Below are 21,289 nucleotides of genomic sequence, written 5' to 3'. Positions count from 1 at the left end.
ACATGAATACACAGAGACGGGAGACACAAGATCACACATTCCTTGTGGTCCTTAGGATGCACAAACTCAGAAACATCACACACACACACACACACACACACACACACACACACAGAGGCACACACACTTATCAGGCTGGGGCAGGCACTGGCACTGCTGAGTCACCCGCAGACAGCCCAGCCCAACAGAGCTGGAGCCACGTGCCTGCTCCCAACAGGCAAGGGGTGGGGCCTGCAGCAGCGCTTTAGAATAACCCTGTCTACACTGTTGCTCGGTGTTACCTGCTCCTGGGCCCTTTGGTTGAGTCAGGGAGGTGGTTGTAGGGGAGCCCCTGTTTGCAGAGGCCAAATCAAAGCATTCCCAACCTGCTCTCTCCTGGGAGCATGAATACATGTGGGAGTAATTAAAAAATAATACTGGATCCATTATTGAATATTTGCATATGTTTTTACATACTCATTTAATCATCACAACAGTTCCATAGAAAGTTGGTACCAATTTAATTCCATTTTACCCCAAAAGGGAAATGTCTTTCCCAAATGCACAAAGCTGGTGCAAAGCCCAGGCTCCACCGCCTCCAAATCCCTAGCTGTTAAGCTCAGGGCAATGCTGCCCTATTGGGCAGCTGAGTACAAAGGCATGTGAAAGGTTTGTCAGTATGATTTGGAGCCTGGATGTGTTCTTACTAGGGTTCACATGGTCAGGAATTGAAAGGGTTTCAAGTAGCTAAATTTCTGGTCAAAGGACACAAAGTTTCTCTGATGTATTAGAGTGGCCTCCTCTTTGAGAAAACATGCCCCAGCTCTAGAAACTCCATCTTGCCCTTCTCTGCTCCTGGAAAGCAGGGACCAGGGCCCTGAAGTCTAAAACAGGACCTGACTCAGATCAGGACTCAGCGAAGGGAGTGGGAGAATGAAAATCAATTTATGACTTTTAATTCATTTAAGTTATAACAATAACACCAGCAATCATAACAGTTAATCATAAAAGCTAACACTTCCTGGAGGCTAACCCTAGCACTGTTTCTAGAGCTTTGTACACAGATTTTTTCATTTAATTCTGGCAAAAGTCCTTGGGGAAAATGCTTTTATTAACATCATTTTACAGAAGAGCAACTGGGTTCGAAGAGTTAGTAGCTTGACCAAATTAATGCAGCTAGTAGGTGGCAGTATCAGGGATTGGGATGCAAGAAACCGCTTGCCCGCAGTGGGCCTCAGTTTCCCCCATTTACCCAAGAAGGGATTAACTCTCCATGACTCTTCAGCACAGAGTAGTCTATGATTTTGTGACTATGTGAATCCTCCACATGGAACAGGGAATATGTTTGTTTTTTGTGGGCAGAAATCCTGAAGGGAAGATTTGACTTTAATCTGACAAAGAACTTTTGAAGTTTCAGAATGATTTTAAAATGAAAGTCCACCCTGTGAGATGGTGAGCTTCCTGACATTGGCCTTATGGGAGCAAACAGATCTGAAATGAGGTGGAGGACAGGGATCTTGACCAGTCACCACATAAGCCCGTTATAGCACTGGTGGGATGGACCATTAGGAGGCAGAAAGTCACCAAGGATAGCAGCAAGATGGGCATAAGAGAAACCAGAACTCCCATTTACTGAACGACTCCCTGTGCCAAATCTGTGCTTGGCATATATCACTAATTCTCGAGAAAACACCGTAAGATTTATAGCTGAGGAAACTCAGATTCAGAGAAGTGACTTGCCCAAGGTCGAATAGGACAAAGTGGGATAGGTGATCCAGGTGAGTCTCGTCAAGGTCACTTCCCTAGATCTTCTATGACCAACCCCGGTTCCAACCTAGTACCCTTAGGGACAGCACCACGTGGCAAATTGCCTCATACTTTTGCCACATGACGTCAGAGACCACACCAGCCAATCCAGAAACTCCTTGCCCTCCCCTCCCCTGACCCTTTAGGTTTCTCAGAAGCTGCCCTGGAAGGGGCGGGGTTAGGCTCCCTGGCCAGGCCGCACCTGCAGCCCCCGCCCCTTCCCGGTTGCGACGCTCACCCTCCTCTGCCCGGTCCTGCCCGCCGCCCCACAGATTGGCAGTTGCCTGCACCAATTAGAGGACCTCCCGGGGCAGGGGCGGGGCCTCACGTCAGAGTTGCCCTGTCAGTGCAGGTGGAGGCCCCCGGCGGGGCAAAGTGGCAGAAACCTCTTAAAGGGCGAGAGCAGCGGGGAGTGAGACGCGGCCCGGCCCGGCCCGGCCAGGTCCCCGCGCGGTCCAACACAGGTGAGCCTGGACACCTGGGGGGCAACCCCTGGACCCTGGGAGGGGCAGGGAGAGGGACAGATGAACCCACCCCCAAAGGGCCGAGCCGTCTCGGGAGGGGCAGAGACCAGGATCCAAGGGTCCGGGGAGGGGCTAGAGGTCCGGTGTTCCAGGGTCTGAACTTGGGGTCCAAGGGACCTGGGAGTTGGGGTGCATAAGGGGCTCGGGCGTCAGAAGAGGGGTCCAGGGGCTCAGTCCGGAACTACACTCCTGCTGCTGGCGGTCCGGGTCCCAGGTTCGGTGTCCGCAGCCGGGTCCCTGCGGAGCCGCACAGCCCACGGTCGCCCCGCCGCCCCGCGTGCTCCTGCCGGGCCGCCGCAGCTCGGGCCGGGGCGGGCGGGAGGGGGCGCCGCGCCCGGAGCCCCGCGCCCCGCGCCCCGCCGGCCTTACGTAACTGGCTGAGTTTCCGGACCCAGGGACCCGAGAGCTGCGGCGCCGGCTCTGCCGCCGGGATGGCCCTGCGGTCGTCGCCTCGCCGCTCGCACTCCCTGCCGGGCGAGGTCTAGAGCACTTCCCCTGCCTCGGTCTCCCGGGTCCTGCTCGCTCCCATCCCTCGGTTCCCCGCGTCTCGTCGCTCACCTCTCTGTGGCCCAGTCGCTCCTGGTGTCCTCTGTCTTTCCCCAAGAGCTGTCTCGCCCTCACCTACACTTTCCCGCAGGCCCCACCTCTTTGGTGTAGGAAGGGACCCCTTCAGTCCAGCAAGTTGGAGGCGGGGACTTGTCCAGACAGACCCCAAGCCGAACTTGTCCGGAAGCGGGAGGGGGACTGTCCCGGTGGGGTCGGGTAAGGTTATTCCAGGGCGCATAGCTTCCCCTGGGAGGGAGTGGCTACGTGTGACCCCCTCGAGTTCCTGCACTGTGGCGGATGGCAGTCTCTGGGGTCCTTTTCTTCAGGAGGAGGCTTGGAAAGAGTCTGGCTGGGGTTTAGGGCATTTGGGAGACCCTTCAGCTACTGAAGGCGGGGAGAGACCAAAGAGGGGCCAGATCACTGGCACAGAGCCCCCGCCCCCTGCCTTCAGTAAGCTCCCTACCTCCACCCCAGTTACAGACCTGGAGGCCAGTGCTGGCAGGAGCCTGGGGTGGGGAGGGGACTGATGGGAGGAGGCCAGAGAGACTTTTGCATTGGGGGTGGGGCAAGGGAGGTGCAGATAGAAGTGATAGACCATCAGGTTGGGGGCGGGGAGTCACTCCCTGCCTTTAAAGCCCTCCGGAGAGTCAGAGACAGACACCTCCGAAATAACTCCTGTACCCTGCAGCCTGTGGTACCTGCTGCTGCCAGATGCATATAAATAAGGTGTTATAAAGCAGTTGTGAGGTGGGAATTATTAACTCCGACCAGGAATGGGGGAGGGGAGAATGCAGAAGGAGGTGGAAGGTCTGGAAAGAAAGGGAACTAGAAACTAAAGAGCCATGAGGGAGGGAGGGAGACATCAGTGTCCTGTAGGCTTTGCATGCTGCACAACTGGGTTTGAATCCTGGCCCTGCTACATCCTTGCTGTGTGACCTTGCATGAGTCACTGCACCTCTCTGAGCCCCAGGTTCCTCCGTAGTCAGTAATCTGGACCTTATGGCCATTAGCAGGATCAAATGAGGAACTAAATATGTAGCTGGTCTGAGAGTAGGCCAGTTGGGCTGCTTCAAGAAGAGAATGGAGTGGGGAAGCCCTGAGATTTCCCCCATGTATACAGGGAACTCAGGCGGGGCCTGAGAGGTCCCAGCAACATGGAGTGTCTGGGTGTGTGGGTAGCACTGGTGAAGCAAGGAGATTCCACACCCTGTTTTTCCCTGAGTGACCCATCCCTTCACCACCTAGATCAGGCTGGCCTCTCTCTGTGAGCCCCAGGTGCCAGTAGAAACTCTCAGGGATCCCAGGCTGCCCCACCCCCTAGGCCAGCGGGGGTGGAGCCCTGGCAGCAGAGGGCCAGCACCCTCTCTGCAGAGTGGATCCTGGCCAGGAGTCTGGCTGGCTGTGCCGGGCAGGAACATCCCAGCCTGACTGGGAAGATGCTGACACTGTGCAGGCCCTGTGGAGGCCCAGAACTTTATGGCCAGGAGCTAGGCCCAGGAGATGGGACCTGGGCTACAGGGTGAGGCAGAGGCAGGGGTGATGCAAGGAGAACATCCTGGAAGGGACCTTGCACAGAGGTACGGAACTAGAGCACTTCACTTTGTTTATGTCTTAAGCCTCTCCGGAGGCTTAAGAGGCTAGTGTGTGCCATATTCAGGGCTGCCAGTCACCGAGCTGAAGAGGACACTCTCAGAGACTCACCGTGGAGGTCATGGTAGCCTGTGTTGGGTGATCTGTAGATTAGGTCTATATGACGGTTCCCTCCCCGGGTTGGAGGGTTGTGGGTGGGTGTTCAGAATTTTCCCAGGGCCAAAGATTCTGATATTTAGTAAAGGGAGCAGAATTCTATTCCTTTATAGTCTGCAGGTCTTCCTGGGTCTCAGTTTCCCTTCCTGTAACATGGGGAGAGAAGGGCCTGGAGTCTCTATGGGTCTTCTGACACAGATTACTGTAGCTTCAGGACCTGGTTTGGATCTTAGTCTACCACCTGCCCCTATCCCACGTGAGAGGGTAGGATGGAGCAAGATTGGGGTTGAGTGTGATAAGCCCACAAATCCTATTCTTGACCTGTGATCATAATCAGAACCACTGCCTCTTAAGCACTTACTGTGCGCAGCATTCTGTTCTGAGCCTTTACTGTACAGCATCAACTCGTTTAACCCTTACAACCTCATAAGGGAAGAGCCATCAAGCCCGCCTCACAGGAGTTTCACAGGAGTTCATGAGGTGAGTTGATTTGATCTGTCACACAGCTGGGATATGAACGTAGGTCCAACCCCCAGGCTCAGAATTGTCTAGGCCGGGAGCCCCCACCTCACAGGTACTGAGGCCCTCGCACTGCTTAGCCTCACCTAAGCTAACTGCCTCCCCGATGCTGGAGTAAGCTCTGAGCTCTAGGGCATTCAGGCTGGGGAGTGGGAACAGGATGTGCCACTTACTTTGGGTGCCCACTGGACCCAGCCCAGGGGAAGTAGGATAGAGGGCACAACCTGCAGGTCAGGGTCCCCTGGAATTTTCCCCAGAGGGCCAATCCCACCCAACTACTGTTCAGGTGCACAAGCTGAGCTGTGAAGGGCATCCTTGGTATGTGGCTGACTTGGGCCTCAGTTTCCCCATCTGTAAAGCTTGGATTTAAGTGACAGTCCTTGATCCCCAGGTTAGTGGCTGAGGTAATGAGGTAGAGGAAGGGTCAGGGTGGCGATGACTGAGCCTGTAGAGGAAGAGTTTGGGTCAGGAACGGCTTGGATCCTGGGCTGGCTGCTTGACAACTATTTCAGACGAAGGGACTGAAGTCAGAGGGAGTCAAACCTCTGTGGGGCTAGTTCTGCAGAGACCCAAGGGAAACATCGCGGGAGAATACCAAGAACAAATTCCAGGCAGATGTGAGCTGGAATCCTGGCTTGACCACTTATGTGAACTTGGAAATGATACCCGCAAGGGCACACAGAGAGGAGTCCCTTGGCCTCACTGTCCTCATCTCTAAAATGGGAAGAGCAATAATTGAAACTCTGTCACACCTTGGTTACTGTAAAGGTCAAAAAAGGAGGCATTTGTAGAATCAGGGGAGAGAGTGGTTTCCAGTTTCTTAGTACAAAATGGTAATTCTGGGTGTGTGTGAGGGGGAGGGGACATTTCCAAAAGACCCTCTGCTGAGATGCTTACAAGGGGATGTGCTGGAGAACATCCTAGGAGCAGCACATCTGCACTGAGCAGTTACCTTGTGCTCAGGCTTCGACTCTCATTGTCTCATTTGGTCCTTGGAGCAACCTTGTCAGGTAGGTGGTGGCCTCACCCGTGCCTGCAGCCCCCTGCGGTAATGACACTTAGGAACAGCTTACTGTGTGCCAAGCATTGTTCACACTGTTTTTTATATGTGAATTCATGAGGTCTTCACACCAACGCTTTGAGGCGAATACTAATCCATCCCCATTTTACAGATGAGACAATGAGGTGTGGTGAAGTTAAAAAGTATGCCCAAAGTCACAAATGGTAGAGTCACAAATGACAGAGCCCGGACTTGATCCTGGGTTCTTAAGTCTCCTTGAGGTGCTCATCACAGTTGTAATTCAGTAATTATTTATGGGATTGCCTTCTCCCTGCACTGTAGGCCCACAAGGGCAGGGATGGTGTCTGTCTCCTCCAAAATGAAACCCTGACTTGGCATACCGCAGGCGCTCAGTGAATGTCTGTCCACAGGGATTCTGCTGCCTCTAGTGGGTGGGCCGGGCTCTGGGAGGCCTGGTGAGCTCAGGGTGGATTATCAGATTATTGCTGACTGGAGGGTGTCTACCCCGGCAGAGCCTAGAGGCAGGGGGCGGGCAGGGGTCCCTCCCTGCTCAGGCCCTAGCTGAAGAGGGGCCCCACAGAGCTTGTCTGTTGCTCGGGCTGCGATTCTCACTGCTGTCTTTTGCTTCCATGTGCCGCTGTGGCGATGGCCCCACGTCCTGTCTCCGACTGGCTGCGTGACCCCCATGGCTGCTTCTGGGTGAGTACTGGTTCCATTCGGATGTGTGACCTGAGACCACTGGGAGGGGGAAGAGCAGCTCAGCGCTAGGGTGGAATGCTCAGAGAAGGCGCGCTGTGAAGTTAGGATCCTACCACAAGCAGGGCTGGGATTTCTCCTGCTGCTTGACATACTGGGCAGTGATTTGGGGGTCATGTGATACATTTAGGGTACGGTGGCCTGGAAAAGAATCTTCATACTGCCACTTACCAGTGGTAGCTCTTTGCTTCTCAGTTTTATGTCTATAAAATGAGAATATTAATACCTACCAGCCCCGCAAGGACAGGGGTTTTTGCTCATCTGTTTCACTGCTGTGTCGTGGCATCAATTCTTTTGAATGAATGAAGATGTTTGTTGAGCATCTACTATGCATTGGTCAATGTGCTTTGTGTTGGATTAGATGGTTGAACTGAGCGTGGGACCAAGTACCACACAGGTATCAACCAGAAGGGAGAGGGACCTAGGCAACTGGACCTGCTGGGGAAGGAGCGGCAGAGCCTTCAGCTTTCATGAGAAGAGCTGGGCAGTTGCGAGAGTCTGGGGGAAGGAGGCAGGGGGCGGTGGGATTCTGCCCTCCTGGTACGACACTTTCCTAGCTGTGTGATCTTGAGGCACAGACTTCTCTGTGCCTTAGAGAGCACATCTGTGACATATATATCACAGCGTTTGTACTGCATGGGTATAGGAAGGAGCCAATGAGAAGTGCCCAGCACAGGGCCCCACTGCCCCCCAGGCTGGGGATCAAACTCAGGGCCTTTCGTGTGCTAGGCAAGAGCTCTCCACTGACACATCCCCAGCCCTCCCTCCTATAACTGCTGGTTTCCTCTAGCCTTGGGCTTATTTTGGGAGGGACTAAACTAGTAAAGTATCCATTTTTTTTTGTCTCTTTTCTCCCACTTTAACTTCCCACCTAGCTAGTACTGGAGTCCAGGAGTCAGGTCCTGAACGTCCCGCAGGCTGACCAGGGCCTAGGACACAGGCTGGGCTGTGTCTGGTAGGGATGTGACTGAGTGGAGGTTCCAGCTGTGACTTAGTGCAGTCATCTACCTGCTCTGCCTAGGTTGCCTCACTGTATTAGTAAAGCCACTTCCCTGGGAGAGTTGTTTACTTAGAACCAATGCAGATTGGCATAATTATCCATATTAGTATTTGGCTTCAGCTGAGGAGGGTGCGGGGACCTGCTGGAGAATTACATCTGCCTGGGCATTTAAAAAATTTTTTTTGTGATGCTGGGGATTGAACTCACGGCCTTGCACATGCAAGGCAAGCATTCTACCAACTGCGCTATCTCCCCAGCCCTAATTCTTTTTTTTTTTTTTAATTTTTTTTAGTTGTGGATGGACCTTTATTTTGTTTATTTATATGTGATGCTGAGAATCGAACCCACTGCTCACAATGCCAATGGCTCACACATGCCAGGCAAGTGCTCTACCACTGAGCCACATCCCTAGCCCTTTCTTAATTTTTTATTTTGAGGCAGGGTCTCACTAAGTTGCTGAGGCTGGCCTGTAACTTGTGATCCTCCTACCTCAGCCTCCCGAGTATAATCGTCTGCTTTTACACGTGCCCACTTTGTGCCAAGCGCTGTGCTGGCATGGGGTCTGGAGATGATTCTGTGTAGTCTTTATTACTCCTTCCCACTGGGGAGTTGAGAGTCTAGTTGGAAAGAAAGACAGGAACCACCAACTCTACCTTTGATTGATGCACTAAAGTGAGAACAGGTGTTCTCAGGCCGGGACCAGGAGAAAGGCCATTCCTATTGGCAGGAACCGTGTATGCCAAGGTCCAGAGCCGGGGCCTGCTCTTGGGGGAATGCGGCGGGAGAGACAGGCTCAGGAGGGTTAAGGGAACTTGACCCATGGGCCATGAGGGGCCATTAGATATTAAGCAGGGGAGGGCAGGGGCAGAGCTGCCCAGGTGAGGAATCGTGTAACTGTGCCGTGGAGCCCTGGGCAGGTGTGAGGCCTGGTTAGGAGGCAGAGCCAGGGTGAGTGGAAGTGGACCACAGGGGGCAGGCGGGACAGCACCACGGTGAGGATGGGGTCCTGGGCCCAGGGTAACTGACCCCTGGAGCTGGGGGAGAAGGAGCCAGAGCCAGGCTAAGGGGGAAGAGCCACTCCTTCACTCCTCGTCACCTTCCTCTTCAATGGTCCCCGGCAGCATCTATGCCTGAGCTGGACACTGGGGCCCAGGGCTCCCATTCCTATCTTGGGGGATCCCTGTGATGACCCGGTGGGTCTGGCAGGGATGGGAACTCTGTGGGATGCCTGTGTGGTGCAGAGAAGCCCTGGGTTCCTATCACCTGGGCCGCTGAATGTCCGTGCCCTCAGACGTCCCTCCCGCCCTCTCCCGCTCCTTTCCTTGTCTTGAGAGTGAGGATAAGAAAACCTGTTTTGCCTGACTCAAAGGTTCAGTGATAATACACAGCTAGACAGTAAACACGGGTTGTGCACTGACCTGGGCTGGGTTCCGGGGACACAAAGGTGACTCAGACAGGACTCCTGCTCCTCGGGTGTGGGCAGGGAGCCCAGGGGAGCAGGCCTTGACTCTCTGTGGTCATGGGGGTGGTGGGGGGAGCTGAGCTGGCACTTACTTGAAGGATACACACGAGCTCTCAAGGCGAGAATGGAAAGAATAACCTTTTAGGGATGAGCAGCATGGCCAGGGGGAGAAGCTGAGGCCGTTGTAGACAGCGAGAGGCCGGCAGTGACGGGAGGTGAGGCTGACCCAGGAAGCTGGGGATGGCCACTGGCTCCCCTCTCCTTCCTGCACCTTCACAGCTGCCTGCTCTGCTCCTGGAGGCTGCCAGGGCCCCTCGCCCTGCTCCCTCATCTCCCTGCCCTTCTCAGCCCCACTGCCCCAGACCCAATGGCTCCCTCTCTCAGGAGTCAGCAACCTGGCTTCCCTGCCAGCCCTGCCACTGGCAAGTCATGCAGCCTCCAGTCCCTTGCTCACTCTCTCTGCACCTCAGTTTCCCCCTCAGTAAAATGGGAACAGCAGGCCTTGCTCACAGGGAAGGGCAGAGGCTTCCGTGTGGAAATCCTTGTAAATCCCTTGGCCTAGTGTCTACGTGTAGCGTGCACCCGTAAACAGGAGTCAGATTAAATCATGGGTCTCCTTGGCCCCTCCCACGGCTTCCCCTGCCTCTCCTGGCAGCCGACTGTGGTCAACAAAGGAAGGAAAAGATTAAGAAACAAGCCCAAGTCTCCAGAGGGGTCCTGGTCCACTGCCCAGCTGGCTCCCCTCCTGCCCCTTGGCCTCCTTGGCCTCCATCCTGAGGCTGGGAACCCTCCCACTGCCTAACCTACAGGACCCTCCCCAGCTGGAGGCCAAAGCCAACAGCAGCCTAGAAACAGGGACAAATATTTGTAAAATATGTAGCTTTATATTTTTCTTCCCCTGGAAGTTCATAACTTGACTTTTTCTTTTCTTTTTTCTTTTTTTTTTTTTTTTTCTGGTGCTGGGGAGAAGACTAAGTGTGATATCCCAGGTTTCTAGAGGTTCCGTGGTCAGGGCCACGCAGGGTCCCTGAGCTTCCTGGAGCCTTTGACAGATACTGGCTACCAAGTCCCTTTCACACAGATGCAGGAAACTCAAATCAGAGTGGGTGGCCGATGGTTCAGGTCATTCAGTTGGAACCCAGTTCTTTGGACCCCTTTTGCTCTGTCCCATGAATGGGGGGTGCGGGGACATTGGCTTTCACTGAACCTGTCTGAGCCTCAGTTTCTTTGCTGTAGGATGGGGCTGACTTTGCTGTGAGGGTCAGCAGTCACGTAGGAAAAGCAGCTAGTGAGTCCTCAAGGGTAGGTAGCTACTGTCATTGCTTCTCTAACTGCTGCTTCTTAAGAAATTTCTGCCCTACTCTTTTCCAGTCTAGGAACACGAAGTGTTTTTTTCTTTCTTTTTTTTTTTTTAATTGAACAAAAGACACCCGATAAACCAGTTTTAAAACCAGAGGCTCAGCATTTTTACCTTTATCAGTTGGCTGGGACACTGTCCTCACCCAAGGCAGTTTCCCTTCTGAAAGGTCTCCTCTGATGCCACTGTAAGCCCTTTGGAAAGAAGAGTAGGAGAGGCCCTCACTCTCCAGGCCTGGCCTGAGGGGCAGCGGGGACAGGGAGCTCCTGGGAACTGCCCTCCAGGACTAGCACAACTCGAAGACTTCTGCAGCGGCCAGGACCCCAGCAAGCAGGAGAGTGGACGGGAACGCGGGCCCTCCCAGCTCTTCCCCCAGGAGACTCAGACAGGTCACCTGCCCCCCAGAGCCTCTGTCTTCTGACTTATAAAAGGAGGCGGAGGATGGATGTCAGAGGTTTCTACTGATACTTTAGGATTAAAAATAGGGACCTGGGAACTGAGAGGTCTCTGATTTCCCAGCTGCACCAGCTGTGGGACCCCCAGCAGCTCTCTACTCTAGGGGCTAAATTAGATAATTCGTACAGAGTGCTCAGCCCTTAGCTGACACACTGGAATTTCAGAGACAGTTCGCTGAGAAGGCAGGGCACATCCACTAGGCTGCATTTGTTCACTCATTCACCCAATTAATATCTAGAATTTCTATAGACAGGGCAAAGACCAAAGGAGCCGGGAGGGGGTCGGAAACTGGCATCAGACAGACCTGCCCATTCCAGTTGTATGATGTGGTCATTTACTTCTCTGTGTCTCACTCCCTCATGTGCAAATGTGAGAACAGTGAGCAAAGCCAAACCTCCAGAATTGTCCTAAGCTTTAGGGAGTCTCAGAACACAGTGGGTGATTCATCTGTGGCTGATTCTCCCCCAGCTCTGGACTGGGGGAGATGATCTCAGGCAAGTCATTAAACACAGCAAATGTACACCCCAGGGCCCTTGCACTTGCTGGGGTTTTGTTCTGGAACACTATTTTCTACAAAGACTTTCTTGGCTTGTCTCATCCCCTTAATTTTGTTGTTTAAATGTCACCTTCTTAGTTAGGCCCTTTTCTGACCATCCTATTTAAAATTGTTAACACCCTTCCTTCCCCACACCCTGGCACTCCCTAACTGTCCTTCTGGCTTCTTTCTCTCCATAGCACTTATCACTCTTTGATATACTGTATTTTATCAATTATTTGTTTAGCAACCGTCTGCCCCTCCCATGGGAATGTAAGGTCCGTGATGGTGGTGGTGATTTTCATCTGTCTTATTCAGTGTTATGTCCATTGTGCCTAGAACAGTGTGTGTCGCAAGTAGCAGGTGTTTAATAAATGTTTGTGAAGCGAATTAGTGAATAAAGGAAGCCTCTTCCCCTCTCTGGGTTTAGCATTGTGCTGAGCACCTAGTAGATTCTCAATAAATAATTGTATGAGAGTGTATGAATTGTAAGGAGAAAGTGAGTGGTCATCATCCCTTCCGTTTGCCAGATAATACTTTGGCTGGGTCAACTCTGAGGCCCTTTTGCTTCTGCTGTTTTCTGCCAGGGCATCAGTTTTAGTTGGAGTGCCCAAATCTTTTGTTCCTGAGCCTGAGCTATGCAGAATTTCTAGTTGGGGCTGTTTGGCTGTTGGGCCCACAATGGTGATTATGTCATTATTGGTAATTAGCAGTTAGGCCCAGATTATTGAGCTTTTTGTTTTTCAGCAGAAATCACAGCAGAGAGCTGTGCTAGTGGGTGGGTGGGTTGGGGGCCGGTGGCCTGGAGCAGCTTCCCCTGGCTCTCCCGCCTTCCCAGTTCTGAGCCTGTATCTTGGAGATCAAGACTGTGATGCTCAGAGCTCGGGGCACTGCTGTCCCTACTTGCTCTTTCTAGGACAATATCCTGCAAAGTTCCTTCCTCCACTTTCTGCCCTCTTTGCCTGGCCTGGTGTAGGGGGGATTCCACATGCCCTCAGGGGAGTTAGGTATAGGGCTTCCAAATGTTCATGGACAGGGGTGTTTTCTGATGCTTAGGAGTTAGTTATTATAAATGGAGGGAAAAACATTGGGTTTAAGACTAGGAACCTGGGTTTTAGTCCTTGCTTTGGTGCTGACTTATGAGGTGACTTACTTATGCATATCAGTCCCTCTTGCTGGGCCTCAGCTCTAACATCTGTCAAACACAGACAAGGATGCCTCACTGGGAGACAGGATGGCAGAGTAGGTAAGGACTTGAGTTCTGGAGTCAGATGTACCTGACTTCCCAACTATATTCCTTCCTAACTGTGTGACATTGGGTAGATTACTATACTTCTCTGATTTCAGTTCTCAAAGCTAGAAAATGGGCTTAAAATACTAGCACCTACTCTATAGTGTCATGAGATTTAAGAAGAGAATACGGGTGAGGTATCTAGGCACATAGCCAGTGCCTTGCACATTATAGTGAACATCATGCAAATGAAGACAATATGTAAACTGTACAAAGATCGGTAGCAGTAGGGCCTGGCAGATGTGGGTTTGAGTCTTAATTTGGATACTTATTAGCTGGGTAATCTTGGGCATGATTTCATTCTTCTGAGGTTCCACTCCCTCATCTGTAAGATGGGAATCACAGCCATCCCTTCTTCAGGGGTTGTTTGGAGGCTTAGTGACATATGGCATATACAGCACTTGGGGAAAAGCCTGGCACATATTATCTCCATTTACAGATAAGGAAGGGAAGGGAACTGACTCCCATAGTATCTCAGTGGTGGAGCTTTGGTTTTAACTGATGTCCTCACACCTTAAAAACCCAGAATCTTTTGGCCTTTTCCTGCCATCACTATACAAGGGGTGATAATGTTGACGGTTACTCTAGCACTGAAGGACTCATTCATACTGGGATCCCCAGGACCTGCACAAAGGAGGTGCTCAGGAAATGTCTGTCGCGTGAAGAAAGCAGTGAAACCATTGTGTCCTTGCTCCCGGGAGGCCTGTACTCCACGTCGCGGGTTCTTCCCACGGGGCTGATAACAGATCTAGAGTAGAACTCATACTCGGTTCAGGTGAGGGGCCTTAGCATCTGCAGAGCCCTTTCACACATCTGACATCCTTTGAACCTTCTGGCTACCCCGTGGGACAGCCTGGGTAGGCACAGCCTCCATTTGACTGGTGAGGAAATGGGAAGTCACAGTGGGTATTATGGACTGAATATTTGTGTCCCCTCTCCCAAATTCGTATGTTGAATCCCAACCCCTGATGTGATGGCATTGGGATGGAGCCTTTGGGGGATCAACAGGGCGAGGTGAAATTTTGAAGATGGGGCTCTCGTGATGAATTAGTGCCCTTAGAAGAAGAGGCACCAGAGAGCTCACTTTCTTTCTGCCATGGGAGGACACAGCAAGAAGATGGCTTTCAGCAAGCTCTGAAGAGAACCCTCATCAGAACCTGACCATGCTGGCGTCTTGGATCTCCAGTCTCTGGAACTGTGAGAAAATAAATCCTGTTGTTTAAGCCACAAAAACTATGATTTAAAATTTTTTTTAGAAAAACTTTTTTTTTTTTTTTTTTTGTATTTTTGTATTTTTTGGTGCTAGGGATCAAACCCAGGACCTTAGCATGTGAGGCAAGGGTTCTACCCCTCAGCTGCACCCTAAGCTCTGTCTATGGTGTCTTGTCATGGCAGCCTGAGCTGATGGAGAGGGTAGGTGACTTGCCCAGAGTAACCAGTAAATTTATGGCCCAGAGTGAAAGTTGCAACTTGTTTGTAGTATTTTCTATTATTTCTTTCTAACCCACTAAAATACATCCTCACTGGGAGCTTGGAAATTGAGGTCAGCTGAATACTAGGTGGTGGCTCAAGAACCGTCTTGCCATAACAGTTTTCGAGGCTCTTGTAGCAAATCAAACCTGGCTGTTTCTGTATACCTACCCCCTGCTTCTCTGTCTCCTCTGTCCTCTCCATCAGGTGAGGACGGGGCCAGGCTGACTTTGTCAGTTTTAGAAGGGCCTCGCTGAGCAGGTGGCACCAGGCCTCTTTCTTGTTTCTTGGGAAACCTTCTAGGACTCGAGAGCTCCCTGCCCCAGGGAGAGAGATTTAGTGGGTTAAGCTTGAATGAGCAGGAGGCTTTACTGGATCAGCTTCCCTGGGCTCTCTCCAGCTGGTGAGAGAAGGGCTTTGGGGTGTGTCACAGGAGGCCAGGTCCTTGGGTCCCTCCTTGGATGTCCCAGGGCTACAATCAGAAGCAGCCAGAACAGCCTTTCCTTGGGATATTTGGACAGATGTTGGTATTTCCCATTCGTTTAATTTCTAATTTGCCTTTCTGAGTGTGATTGAAAGCAGTCTGGAATGGAGGATGGCGGCATCAGACAGACCTAGTTTACACCATGATGTTGGGGAACTCAGCCCACATTCTAAGTTGTTAGCTTCTTCAAGAGTAATTAAGGCTAGGCCAGGCATGGTGGCACACACCTGTACTCCCAGTGGTTCAGGAGGCTGAGGAAAGAGGATTGCAAGTTCAAGGCCAGCCTCAACAACTTGGTGAGGCCCTCAATAATTTGGTGAGACCCTGTCTCAAAATAAAAAATAAAACAGTGCTGGGGATGTGGCTCAGTGGTTGACTTCCCCCTGGGTTCAATCCCTGGTACCAAGGGAAAAAAAAAGAAAAAAAGAGTAGTTGAGGTGGTTGCTGTGAGGCTAAATGCAAATAAAGCACTTAATATGTGCCTAGTGCACAGGAAATATCTCATAAATGTATTGTCAACTACTTTTAGATTTTCTTTATTTTGTAGTGCTGGGGATCAAGTCCAGAACCTTATGCATGCTAGGAAAGCACTCTCTACCACTGAGTTACATCTCGGCCCAGTTGTTAACCATTTTTATTAATAAATTATTTCTAAGGTCTCTTCTAGCTCAGATAGTTCTAGTTTTATGGTTGTAGAATTTAGCGTGGATTCCAGCTTTGGAAAGTAAATGTAGTTGGACTTGGAAAAAGGCTATGAACAGAATATGTAGTAAAGTTTGAAAAACTTGGGTTCAAGTTTGGGTTCTGCTACTATGTGCTGTGTGGTCTTGGGCAAGTGTCTTTCAGTTTCTGGATCGAATTCGCAATCCATTTAAAGTTAGCAGCTTGGGCTTGATGATTGCTAAGGGTCTCACAAGTTTTAACATTAGGTGAATCTTAAGGCCTAAAGGGTTGTTAGCAACTGTCCACCAGGTCCTCTTTTACAATGTCAACTTCCTTCACTTCTGCCTCTTATTTCTTGGTGTGTTTCCTTGGCAACCCTAATGTATAGATTTTAATCACATTTAGTTTTTCTCTTTTATTGTACACAGAAAACAGAAAATATTTGTGAGAAAAGTGCCTTCTGGCTTCTCACTCTTGAGATAGCCCATGTTCTCCCTTGAATATGTATCTACTTCCTAAATAAACCTTTGTCTATGTCTTAAAAAAGGGGGGGGGCATTCTATCAAAGAGGTCAAAACATGCTGTGTTTTCAAATATGTAAAAAAAAGTATTGTACAAAATGTACTGCATTTGATAGTTTCTTCTGCCTTTTTATCTCAAAAATGACTGAAACAGGCAGCATTGTTCACTTAAAAAAAAAGCCTGGTGTGGGGGTGCACGCCTGTAATCCCAACAGCTCCGGAGGCTGAGTTCAGAGCGACTCCGGAGGATCCAGAGTTCAGAGCCGCCCTCTGCAATTTACTCAGGCCCTAAGCGACTCAGTGAGACCTATCTCTAAATAACATACAAAAAGGCTGGGGATGTGGCTCAGACGTTGAGTGCCCCTGGGTTCAGTCGCTGGTACTAACTAACTAACTAACTAACTAACTAAATAAATAAATAAATAAATAAATAAATAAAACAAAACATGGTGTATTCAGTGCATCCTAAAAAAATCATGGGTAAGATTCAGGTAAAAGATGTTTGTTGAGTATCATTTATGTGAGAGAAAAATAGGAAACAAGCTAACTGTCCAACAATAAGGATTAACTAAATTATGGAACACCCACTCGATAGCATTGTTAAAATGATGATGCAAATGTTCACAATATATCGAGTGAAAGAAGTCAGTTCCAAAACAATGTGGTCTGAATTCTTAAAGAAAACATTAGGTTAGACATGAAATTGCTGGTATTAGACTATTATTAACCTAGAAAATCAGCAATTTGATTTGATTTAATTTATGTAAGTAAAAAAAGTATATGTATAAGAAAAGGTATTAGAAAGGAAAGTCTCTCACCAAAATACTGATTATAGTTATTTCTGATTGATGGTTTTATGGTGATTTGCATTTTTCCTTAACTATATTCTTTGTTTTGGTACAGGGGCACTTTACTACTGAGCTATGTAATTATATTCCCAGCCCATTTAATTTTTTAATTTTGAGACAGGGTCTCATTCAGTTGCTTAGGGCCTTGCTAGATTGCTGAGGTTGGCCTTGAACTTGTGATCCTCCTGCTTCAGCCTCCAGAGTTGCTGGGGTTACAGGTGTGCACCACTGCACCCACTTCTCCTTAGCTATATTCTTACTTAACTATATTTTCTAAAATTTCTGTGAATAAAACTATCCCCAGAAAGGCATTCCACTGTATGAACAGTAATTTCCATCCTGCTAGAAGGTGTTTATCATTTGTGTTTAAAAGGTTTAAAATGACCGTGACTTTATGATCACAGGGGGAAGGAAAACCCTACTCTTCATGTACTTTCGGTACCAGGACTGCTTTTTATTTAGGAATGACTGTTCAGAACACTTTGCTGATGGACCTGGTTTTACAAAGCCCTCTTCATCTCTTGCTGTCCTCCACAACAGACAAACATTTTCCACGGGCCCCATCACTGGGGCTTCAGGCCAGCTGTGTCCCTAATCCGCCCATGTCCCAGATTTGGGTATGGTTCAAGCTCCAACTGTTCCCCCACCTTACGCCCTCTTCCAATCTCATCTTGTCCAGGCCATCAGAGGCCTTGTCTACCCTTCCTGTCCTTCCCCACTTAATTTCATCAGCTAATTTCACCCTCTTCCCTGCAGCTGGTGTTTGCTTTTGCTGGAGCTCAGTTTGCAAGGGGAAAGGATTAAGACCCTTTCATGCTGTCTTCTTTTTTTTTTTTTTTTTTTGCTTAGTGCCCTTGACTGCTCCAGGGGCTAACAGGCAGCTATCAGGGCCTGTATTCCCTAGGAAGGAACAGGAGGGGTGGTGGGGGAAAGAGTGGTGGGCTCAGCTGGCAGGCGGAATGGAGCTGGCCCCCAGGGACCCCATCCTGGGCCCTGGAGCATGGCACAGTCGTCACCCAGATGTAAGCAGGGAGCCAAGCTGTTTCTTCCTAGAAAATTAGCCTCAGAGATGTGCTTAGGACCTTTACCTTTGATACCCAGTGGCAGTCTTTGCAGGGTGAGTGAGCTGGGACTGGATGTCTGGTTTGGTAGATGGGCACAGGAATAAGTGTAGTTTCTCTCCTTTTAGATTGGATGCTACTTATATCCCCACTTCCTACTATGGGATGGGTCTAGCTATACTTGGAGATTTTTTGTTTTTTGGTCCTGGGGATATCACCCAGGGCCTCAAGCATACTAGGTAAGTGGTCTACCATCGAGCTACATGCTCAAGTCCTATACTCAGAATCCTTAGCCTAACAGGTACTGATATGTATTTAATAACAAAAGTCCCTCATGTGTAGATAGTACTTTACAGTTAACGAAGTCATTTCATCTCCAGGTTAAGAATTAAAAGGCAGGGCTGGAGTTGTGGCTCAGTGGTAGAGCACTTGCCTAGCATGTGAGGCACTGGGTTCGACTCTTAGCACCATATATAAATAAACGAATAAAATAAAGGTCTATCAACATCTAAAAACAAAACAAAAAAAAAAAGAAAAGAATTAAAAGGCAACACTGAAGCGAGGACTTTGAGATTCTAAAACTTGGGCCAATGGATTTTGGTGTGATGTTGTAGCACTCTGGATCTAAGAGTGATTTATACCCACCTTGTGTCTAGCCTTTTTCTGTTAGCCTGAGACCTCTGCTTATTTTCAGAGTGATGATTATTAAATGCTACAAATTCCATGAATCCAAACAAGCATCTTTAAATATGATATGCCATTGGCTAGCACTTCAAAGCACAAAGAATACTTTCATGGTTCTGAATTTGCTGGATAATGTGGTGGTGGAAACGGTGAACTGTCTGGTGACTGATCTTCAGTATTTGTCCCTTTATGGTACCAGATTTCCCCAATAGGTAAAGGAAGCCTCTGCTGCCTGGAAGTGGTAGGACTGGATTTCCCAAATCAAAAGCATAGTTGAAGCTGAGGACTTGAAGCAGGGGATCAGAATGTTTAAGAACAGGTGCTTCACCCAAAGTACACAGACTGATCCTGGCCAAAGTCACCTGAACCAAGTCTCAGTTTTCTTATTTATAAGATGGGGACAATTCACTCACCCATTCAACAAATATTTATTATGTGTGCACTGTTCTGGGAGATGAACAAGAGGAACAAAGTCCTCTTCCTCTTCTCTTGTAGTCTCATGGGTGTAGATTGCAACAATTTATTTGAGAGGGACAATAAAGGGTGGAAAATCAGGTAGGGGTAAGTGGTATGATTAAAACAGGGAAAGGGGGAAAGGATGTGTGAATGGAGGCTATTTTAGGTAGAGTGGACAGGTGATCTTCAGGGTGTTTTATGATGTTTCAAATAGATACTATGCAATATGTTCAGCTCAGAGCTGACAATTGTGCTTAACCAATATACTGTCCCCCTACTGGAGATTGAAACCTGGGGCGTTCTCACTTAGCTACATCTCCAGTCCTTTGTATTTTGAGACAAATTCTCACTAAGTTGCCCAGGCTGCCCTTCAATTTGTGATCCACCTGCCTCAGCCTCCTAAATTGCTGGGATTACAGGTGTGTGCCTGACACAAATATACTATTACATCATCCAGTTTCACACTTCTCAGTCCATATTTTAGTTTCCAGATAATAAATAACATTTATTGAGATCTTACTATATGCTTATGTTATAAACCCTTTACATATTTTAATGAATTCTTTCAGTAATTATGAGGCATGCACTAGAAACTGAGGCACAGAGAAGGTCAAACAGTTAGGGAGGGCTGGAGACTCTGCACTGAATCCAGGCAGTCTGATTCCAGAGACTGAGCAGAGATTGTGAAGGGTTGTGATTAGACACCCAGAGACAGTGTATCTGGCACATGCAGCTCTGATGTCACTTTGCCTGGTTTCTTATCCTGGCAGGTCTAAGCCTCTCTGATTGAATTTCCTCATTTCTCAAATGAAATACCAGAACCTGTCTTACCTTCTGAGGATCATGCCTAAAACAGAGCCTTCTTTCTGCTGTCGGGCCTGGCAAGGAGTATGAAGGGTCAAGGGGCCTCCAAAACTTTGGGAGGTAAATAAATGTACACCACAGGCAATTGTCAGAGAAACCCTAAACTCATCTGGAAACCAGACCTTGGAAGCTAGATTTTTAAAAAACAAAAAAAATTTTTTAAATGATTTTGAGGGTGCCAGGGTGAAATTAGGTGAATCTCGAATGCCTCAGAAGTGCAATCTTGGCTTGGTCTCAACACTTAGCTTCCATTTCAGCCTTAGTTGCCAAGAGAGGTAGAGTGTTATCGAATGTCTGGGTTGGAAAGGCGCCTGGAGAGGTCAAGCTAGTAGACGGGGAAACTGAGGCTCAGAGCAGCTGAGTGACTCACCCTGGGTTGCGAGGTATATTAGGGGGCAGTCCCTTGGGGTAGCCTGGCAGCGGTCTCTAGGTAAGTTCCGCTTTTCCTGGGACCTCCAAATCTCGACCTCCTACCCGGCCCTCCTCTGGGGGAAAAGGCCTCACCTTGGTCCAGGACATTAACCGCCTCATTCCCACGTGGGTGCTGCTGGAAGCCCGGAACACCAGACCCGGGTCGACTTGCGCGTGCGCACAGCGGCCAGCCCCTCGCCTTTCCCCCCTTTTTCTTTCCCCTCCCGACTCCTTACCGGCCTAGGGGAGGGGGAGGCCCCGGAGGCCGAACTCGGCCTCAGCCAATGGGCTGGCGGGCCGCGGGCCCGGCCCCCTCCTTCCCTCCCTCGTGGTCCAATAGAAGTTTACTACAATGTTGTGGCGAAGCCAGGGGGCGGGGCGCGCGCGGGCGGGCTGCGGGACAGGCCGCCTCGCCTGGCGGAGGAAAGGCGGGAGGGCGCGCGCCGGGGCTGCTCGCTCGCTCGCTCGCTCCCTCCCTCCGCCGGCGGGTTTAGTCAGCCAGCCAGCCAGCCAGCCAGCCAGCAGCCAGCGGGCCCGCGGGCCGCAGAGGACCCGAGCCGCGGACGCCGGCGCCGCCTCCTGCCATTGTTCATCCGGCCGGAGCAGCTGCAGGCGCGGGATCCCGGGCCCGGGAGCTACCGGTGAGGCGAGGCCAGGCGAGGCGGCTGCGGCGGCGCGCGAGCCCGGGGGCGCGGCGCTGTCCCCGAGGGGACGGTCCTGGCGGCCGCGGCGGCACCGCAGCCTCTTTGTCTCCAGCCCCCAGCAGGCCCCGGGCGGGGGGCGCGGGCTCTACGGCCGGGGGGCCTCGTCCGCACGCCCCAGCGCAGCG

General features: G+C 50.3%; 1 protein-coding gene across 13 annotated transcripts in view; it reads left to right on the top strand.

Moving 5' to 3' along the window:
• Window positions 1–2,115: 2,115 nt before the first annotated feature.
• The window catches only part of Epb41 (erythrocyte membrane protein band 4.1), a 171,278-nt gene continuing 152,104 nt past the window's right edge, over window positions 2,116–21,289 (top strand). For 9 of the 13 annotated variants that reach the window (XM_047547526.1, XM_047547518.1, XM_047547560.1 and 6 more), the window contains exon 1: window positions 6,822–6,840. In XM_047547526.1, the coding sequence (XP_047403482.1) occupies window positions 6,827–6,840 (14 nt within the window). In that variant the 5' untranslated portion in view covers window positions 6,822–6,826. Of the gene's footprint in view, window positions 2,250–6,820; window positions 6,841–20,869; window positions 21,102–21,289 lie in introns of those variants that run through there. The other 4 variants (XM_047547567.1, XM_047547501.1, XM_047547589.1 and 1 more) reach the window with 4 other exon arrangements.

The sequence above is a fragment of the Sciurus carolinensis genome, chromosome 1 (genome assembly GCF_902686445.1).
Source record: "Sciurus carolinensis chromosome 1, mSciCar1.2, whole genome shotgun sequence".
Classification (NCBI taxonomy): Eukaryota; Metazoa; Chordata; class Mammalia; order Rodentia; family Sciuridae; genus Sciurus; species Sciurus carolinensis.
Note: the sequence above shows the minus strand (reverse complement) of the source record. Positions and strands in the feature narration are given on the sequence as shown.